The sequence below is a fragment of the Carassius auratus genome, chromosome 15 (genome assembly GCF_003368295.1).
Source record: "Carassius auratus strain Wakin chromosome 15, ASM336829v1, whole genome shotgun sequence".
Classification (NCBI taxonomy): Eukaryota; Metazoa; Chordata; class Actinopteri; order Cypriniformes; family Cyprinidae; genus Carassius; species Carassius auratus.
The window spans coordinates 1753737-1761911 of NC_039257.1; the positions used below are offsets into that span (position 1 = coordinate 1753737).

At 33.2% G+C, this 8175-nt stretch overlaps 1 protein-coding gene across 3 annotated transcripts in view; it reads right to left on the reverse strand.

Annotated features, from left to right (window-relative positions):
• Window positions 1–254: 254 nt before the first annotated feature.
• Window positions 255–8175, reverse strand: part of LOC113114691 (chloride channel protein 2-like) — a 16631-nt gene continuing 8710 nt past the window's right edge. For 2 of the 3 annotated variants that reach the window (XM_026281615.1, XM_026281612.1), the window contains 12 exons: window positions 8045–8175; window positions 7701–7770; window positions 6968–7078; window positions 6678–6891; window positions 5071–5204; window positions 4429–4550; window positions 4230–4320; window positions 3882–3949; window positions 3296–3334; window positions 2841–2945; window positions 2595–2681; window positions 255–1730 (listed from right to left, as the gene is read on the reverse strand). The exon at window positions 8045–8175 is cut by the window's right edge and continues 25 nt beyond it. In XM_026281615.1, the coding sequence (XP_026137400.1) occupies window positions 1569–1730; window positions 2595–2681; window positions 2841–2945; window positions 3296–3334; window positions 3882–3949; window positions 4230–4320; window positions 4429–4550; window positions 5071–5204; window positions 6678–6891; window positions 6968–7078; window positions 7701–7770; window positions 8045–8175 (1334 nt within the window). In that variant the 3' untranslated portion in view covers window positions 255–1568. The remainder of the gene's footprint in view (window positions 1731–2594; window positions 2682–2840; window positions 2946–3295; window positions 3335–3881; window positions 3950–4229; window positions 4321–4428; window positions 4551–5070; window positions 5205–6677; window positions 6892–6967; window positions 7079–7700; window positions 7771–8044) is intronic. The other variant, XM_026281613.1, reaches the window with a different exon arrangement.

The window sequence follows — 8175 nt, forward strand, 5'->3', positions numbered from 1 at the left end:
CTATAGTTGCCATTCATTTAGCAAAACTAAAATTGAAAAAATAAATAAAATAAATAAAAATGACAAATCCATACAGTTAATTACTTTAACTACACTTCAAAGAAATGAAAATAATATATATTGTAAATAATTAAAAATATGAATACAAATAATAAGAGTATCTGAAATATTCATTATAATTTCTAAATGGGTTTAGGATAATATCAAGCAATTAAAGACTCAAACAGACTGTCCTGAACATTACTGATCACATTAGAGACATCACACGCTTTAATCTGGCTGAACTTTGACCTTTGCTGTCATTCTCTGACCTTTAGTACAGAATAAACTGTGACAGAAGGTCAAAGGTCACTTTAATATCATGAAATACAATCGGTCTGAATAGAGCTAAATCTACAATGTTCAATAACCAGAATGCTTGCGACTGGCAATCGCAATTTTCAACATCATTTTAAAGCATTAATTATTGATTTATTAAGCACCAGTCTGAACATTTCAAAGAATCAGTGGTATTTTGGGAGAAACATCCCTCATCCCAACACGCACGCACACACACAAACACACACACACGTCAATCACGTCTCGCAGATGATGAGGGCTCATCAGCCAATCAGAAGCCAGTATTTTGTTCAGTCACGGTCAATCATTGTCCTTCCAAAAAATGTCAGCACATCATATTAATGGAGCGCAGATGGACAACAGGAACTCACAAACACACACACACACACACACACACACTCTTACACTCACACTCACTCACAAAAGTAAAAGTTAAATTATATATTAAGACGTCTGCAGATTCCACTTTTTTTGTTTTATTGACGTAATTATAATTACAGAACAGGAACACACAAACATGTAAGAAGAGTTTATGCACTTTTAGATTTTTCTTGATTTACCAAAATATAGGGGCTATTGAACAGCACACATTTATATATTCAACACACACTTTATATATATTTCTTATGTCTGAATACGAGGTAGGAAATAAAGAAATGCATGTGATTCATCTTCCAAAAAGGTTTTCTAGATTCAAGATCAAGAAACTAATAAAAATAGCACTTTGTCCAATACTGTATTTCTGATAATATATTTATTATTTAACAGAATTATAATACCAATGAAAAGTATCTGTTTTTATTTATTTATTTTTCTCCGAGGTTACGCTACAGTTCAACTAGAGAGTTTTACAAATGCAATAGTCAAAGTGTTATTCGCTCGAGGTATTTTTGTTCTCGTTAAAAAGTATCAAGTACCTAACAGCATAAAATCCTGAATGAATCGGTATGAGACTAATGCTCTCAAGTGGTTTGGCTTCAAATAAAATTTACATTAAATAAAAATAAATTAATAACACAAATGTGAACTAACAAGGAATGCTTAATGCCCATCGTGTTCAAAGAACAATCTGAATATAAAACCACTTTTTAGTCCACTTCTGCAAAAAGCACACATTTACATCAACTTCACACACACACACACACACACACACACACACACACACACACACACACACACTTACAGAAACATTTTGCACTGGTTAGAATGAATAACAACATTTACTTCACTTATATATTGTGTGCACAGCTGGAAAGTGGATGCTCCAGCAGTTGGTGGAGTGCGATGGTTTCGGGCCTGGTTCCTCGAACGCCTCGGTCTCTGAAAGTGGACAGAACGGGACGCAATCTCACACCTTCTCCCAGCATGCTGCCTTCGATCGCTTTATGTAACTAAAACACACATCAGAGAACGTTTGGTTATTTTGTTAACTCATGTAAACTCAAGTCTTTTGGCTTTTTCGACAAGGCTGCATTTAATTGATCAAAAACACAGTAAAATAGATAAATTTTTTTACTATTTAAAATAACTGTTTTCTGTGTGAATCTGTGCTAAAGTGTAATTTATTTCTGTGATGCTCCGCTGTATTTTCAGCAGCATTCCTCCAGTCTTCAGTGTCACATGATCTTCAGAAATCAGAATAATATGATGATTTACTGCTCAAGAAACATTTCTGATTATTATCAGTGCTGAACACAGTTGTGCTGCACAATATTTTTGCAGAAACTGTGATAGATTTGAGTTTTCCGGATTCACAGATGAATAGAAAGTTTAAAAGAACAGCATTTTTGAAATAGAAATCTACTGTAAGAACTGTATGTGATGCCTCTGGTGACGTTTAATTCTTTATCTATTTTGTTTTCTTTCCCCCTTTTTTCTTTTCTGTGTTTTTTGTAATTTCACAGTTAAAAAAACGAACATTCTAAATGTATTTACTGTTACTTTCGATCAATTTGATGCATCTTTAATGAATAAAAGCATTAATTTCTTACATCAATGTGCATTAAATGTCCTAATTTAGCTTAAAATGGAAACTATTATCCCTTAAAACACAATATAATCTTACAAAATCTACTACAAATTAACTAGAACTAGCTTTTCAAACTAAAAAAGACTTTTGTGCAATTGAAATTGGCCGTGATGTTCTTTAGTGAACCATAATACCAATAAAGGTATTCGTTGTCGATGATGTGGAAATAGTTTGATCCCTAAATCCTGAATGTCATTTTTACTGTGTGTGAGTGATAAATTCCCACCTCTTTCAGAGAAACGGCTCCGACGAGACGCCCGATGCTGGTGACGTAAGCGTAATCCAGATTCAACACAGAAAACATGGTGTGCGTCTGAGGAAACAATGTTCAACTTGTTCAAAACTGCTTTTATGATGTGCACAAGTGACTAGATGAACAACCAGTTCTGAGAAGTTCATTTCTGATATGAGAAATGAAAAAAAAGTAAGTAACAACGCATCATCATGATTATGATGTCACTATTGCACACACCTTGTGCAGTGAAGTGCGCTCCACCAGCTGGAAGGGGGCGGGGTCAATCTTACAGCTGTTGAAGGTCACCTGCTCGTCAAGCTGTTGCTCCTCCCACTCCTCAATCTGCTTCCACAGACAGAGACACAGTGTGTGTGAGAGAGTGTGTGTTTGTGTGTGTGTGTGTGTGTGTGCTCGTATTCCTACTTTATGAATACCAAATATCCCCACAAGGATAGTAATAGAAGTATATTTTGACCCTGTCGGTGCAGTTTTTGGTCCCCATGAGGAAATAAGTTTATAAATCATACAGAATGAAGTGTTTTGAGAATGTAAAACAGCCTGTAGTTTTCTGTGAGGGGAAAGTTTAGGGTAAAGGGATAAAATATACAGTTTGTACAGTAGAAACACCATTACGCCTATGGGGTGAACCCATAAAACATGGAAACACAACATGTGTGTTAAAATGTGCTCACCTCTTGAAGTATCGTATCATCCTCTGCGTCTGAGTCGTCCTGGAAGGAGATGGAAACACACACACACACACACACACACTTAGGCTGAAAACAGCATTATCTGGTTTCTTTTTTATCCTTTTTACAAGTTCAGGATTCATTCTTATTTATATTTTTCTTGATTTTGTTTTGATTGCTCAATTAAATCTGAATTATTTATATCTTTATTTTTACAATAACAGGGCCTATGACATTATTATAATTATTTATTTATTTATTTTTTTCAAAATAAAGAGTTCAGTTTAAATATTTCCATTTAACAGTTTAACTTTTTTTTAGTGTAATTATATTTATAAAACGAGATTACGTATATTCCTTAAATAAAACGAATACAGTAAATATTTTTTTATTATTATCACAGACAGTAGCCATTATAACAATTATATTATTACACAGACCTGTTTGTTTACGACTGGATTCTGCAATTTCAAGGAAATAATAGCAATTTTTCTTGTGTTATTATTAAACTAAATTAAGAAGGCACTCACTTGCTCAAAAACACCACTGTAAATTGCAGGAGCACATTAGTGTGTATTGGATGTCTCACCTCCATTGCCTCGATCTCAGGACGAGAACAGAAGAACTTCTTTAAGTTGAGGCCAGAATCATAAAGACCTGAGAGACAGAAAAAAAAGTTTCATACTGTATATCCACAATATGTTTTTATTTGCTTTTTGAGTACATATTTGATCAAGTGCACTTAACTCAACATCTGATTATTAAGTGTTTTGCAAGCATAAATATGTAAATTATGAATTAAAAACTTACTGTATTAAAAATATTTTCCATGCATTTTTACACATACACATGACGAGCCATAGAAATTCTTTAATGTGAAGGATGTTTTATGTTATTTTAAGAGCACAAGAAGTCAATGGGAGGTTCTCGATATTACTTGTAATTTCTTCTTCATCTACAGATGGCTTCTTCAGAGCAGATTTCAGAGGTTTAGCATTTGTAGCGGATGCAGACTCTTCTGAGGACATCTACAACAAACATAAAACATACTGTATATGTGTATATGAACATAATCAACAACTATCTAAAAAGCAATACAATACAACATTTCAGTATTATTCAGTTCATCGTCTGACCTGGAAGCGAACCTTGTATCTGTTTGGCATAGTGGATGCATTCTGCTTATTATGCTGCATTCGCTGTTTTAAGAGCCCCAGTAACTGAGCACGCTCGACAGAACCCAGCAAGAGCATCGACTCTGAGAGACACGATGAAAGAAAGATCAGACACAAAGATCAGGAAAACACTATATATTTACTTCATGTTATAAGACTTTCATTTTAGGAAAAAAAAAAGAACATAAAAAATTACAAAAAATATGTCGAATGATCTAAAAACCCATTTCTCTAGTCATGCAATGAATGTAATTTCAAAGCAAATAAATAAATATATAAATAAAATAAAATATTATATTATATTATAAATAAAAAAAGTAAAATTATTGATTTTTTAAAATCATTATGAAAAATACCATTAAAATTGAAAAATATTCTGAAAATATAAAGCTCATTTAGTATTTTATTTCAACATCCTGACAGCATAGTGAACGGTACAAAAAATATTATTTCGGTTATTATTTATGTCCACATGATTTTTTTTTATATATTAATAAGTAAAGATACTGGCATATAGTATACTTATCACTACTAGCACCAACACTACAGTTGGTGAGAAATAAGTGTGTGTGTGTGTGTGTGTGTGTGTGTGTATGTGTGTACCTGCAGATTTCACCAAAGGCAGTGTTTTAAGATTTCCTGAACGTAGGATCTTGATTATGTCTCTGTAGGTGGAGTTCAGTGTGATATAACGAACATCTCTTTTCATAAAGTCCTCCACATAAATATTATACTTCCTACGGACAGAGAAGGGGTCACTGTGAAAAACTTTGACGCACAACAGAGAAATACTGTGTGGAAATTTCGAATGAAGGCAATCAATTTCAAATGGATTTACAAAAAAATATCCAAAATGCACTTTAAGTGTTTATTTTATTGCACTTTATCTATTTCTGTCTGTTCATTTCAATTACAATACATATCTTTAAAGAGATTTTTCTCCACTTCAGCAGCACTTACAAACACCAAAACTTAGAGTTTTATTCCTGTTTATAGTCTAAAGTTTTATTTGTATCTATATTCTGAAGATATTTACTGAGGGGTTTGTTTATATATAATTTACATGTCTTTTTATTGCACTTTATCTATTTGTGTCTATAGATATAAAAAATAATCCATATATTTATAGGCCGTTTTCATAAACTGAGTTTCTATTCCACTTCAGCAGCACTTACAAACACCAAAACTTAGAGTTTTATTCCTGTTTATAGTCTAAAGGTTTTTACTGAGGGGTTTATTCATATATCATTTACATGTCTTTTTATTGCACTTTATCTATTTGTGTCTATAGATTTCAATTACAATACATATCTTTAAAGAGATTTTTCTCCACTTCAGCAGCGCTTACAAACACACAAACTTAGAGTTTTATTCCTCTTTAAAGTCTAAAGGTTTTTACTGAGAGGTTTATTCATATATCACTTACATGTCTTTTTATTGCACTTTATCTATTTGTGTCTATAAATTTCAATTAATTTGATAATCCATATATTTAAAGGCTGTTTTCATAAAAAAAAAAATTTTCTCCACGTTACAAATGCCAAAACTTAGAGTTTTATTCCTCTCTATATTCTGAAGGTTTTTCCTGAGGAGCTTGTTTATATATCATTCACATAGAACATTATAGAACATTTTATTTCTGTTTTTTTTTTTATTTGTGTATTTTTTTTTAGATTTCTGTATAAACATTTAATTCTAATATTTCAACAGAATCAAACAATAATTTTGAACCTAGTTTTATACAATGTTCAGAAATGTTCAATCTTCTGAAAATGCGTGCAAATTAGTGCATATTTAATTTTATAATGCATCATTTGCATTAAATTTGCAAAACATGTTTGCAGTTCTTAATGCAATCAATCAACTGGGGAACTAATTGTTTCTATTTGTAAATTTTTTTACACTACTCATCTTGGGTGTCACGACTTAATAAATTAAAGGCAGTTAAATTTAGTTTGCGTTAAATTGAATTTAAGCACTGCTAATGTGCATGTTGCAATACGTATGTTAATGTGTTAAACCTGGGTAAACTGCAATTGCTGTATATACACTAATGTATTACAATATTGATATTAAACATTTGATATCCTAGCTAAAGTATGTCAACTTTAAAAGCATGATGACATTGTAATCTACCTGAAGTGTTTACAAAATCCATTGAAAATAAGTCAAAATTAACTGCTAAGAAATGTAGGCATATAGAGACTTACTCTCGGTGGCCCCAACTAAGCGTGGGCAGGTAAGGCAGTTTTTTAATGCGGATAGCCGTGTCATAGATGGAAGGCTGAAGACTCTGAGAGATCATGTTGGCCAGAATCACAGAGATCAGGATGGGTAGAGTGTAACTGATCTGACCAGTCATCTCCATCATGATCACGCCAGTCGAGATCGTGTGAGTGACTCCTGCCGTTAACGATGCCGCTCCTGAACACCAGAGAGAGTTACAGCTGATTAAAAGCTAAATCAGTGCTTAATTCTGATGTCTGCATGTCTGTCTCACCTATAACAGCATACGCTCCGGGCACTATGTGGTATATGTGTCCATCAACGTTAAATCCATCAGGAAACAACGTGGCCAAACCTTCACCCACCAAACGGCCAAATGCAGCACCTGAAACACACACATATGCATTCCCTTTAGAGTGAGAGCCAAATTAATCATCATATTAATACATACTGTAAAAAATTCACACCGTTCACACCAAGAACTACGATATTTTAATATTTTTAAGTTTTTCTGCCCACCGAGGCAGCATTTATTTGACCAAAAATACTATAAAAATGTATAATATTATTACAATGTAAAAAACATCAGTTTTCTATGTGAATATCTGTTTAACTGTAATTTATTTCTGTGATGCACAACTGTATTTTCGGCATCATACCTCCAGTCGTCAGTGTCACATGATCTTCAGAAATCATGAAAATATGCTAATTTTATGCATTATTCTGATTATTATCCATGTTGAAATCAGTTGTGCAGCACAATATTTTTTGCAAAATATTGCTCCGAATATAATTCCAAAGATATCATAATTTTCTTCTGTTATAGTTGTGGTGTGGACTTCCCTAAACACAGTTAGAGTTAGAGGGATTTATTTTTACCTTTATGGTTTTAGTTACTGTTATAGTTCTCATCCATGGTGTGAATGGGCCATAAAATTGTGGAAATACAGAAAAAAAAGGAAAGGAAAGTAAATATCATGTTTTAAATGAAACACACAAACACATACCAATGACGAAAATGGGAACGAAGGAACCACATGGTATAGGAAGGGTTATGGAAAGAGCAGACATCCAGAACTACATAACAAACAATAGTACTGCTCATTAAAACACAACACACACACGCAGACACACACAACACACACAAACTCGCGCATACACAACACACATACACTATGCATCAAAAAACAAGTAAAACATTTACAAATATACTGTTTATGTTAAAATATTAAGAAACATCAGCTGATCATTATAGGAAGCCTTTAAAGCAACCAGATTTCTGGATAAAGAAGAGGTTTCGATACTCAGCTATAGTTTGAGGACACAACTGTGTGTGTGTGTGTCTATTCACCTTCATGATGATGAAGACGGAGAGAAGGATGAAGACGTTAACCTGCGGATGTTTCCAGGCGGCTAGGTAATCGTCGTTAGCGAAGTCTGCTACGATGCCATGATTTGACCAGGTGCGATTGTCAAAAAATG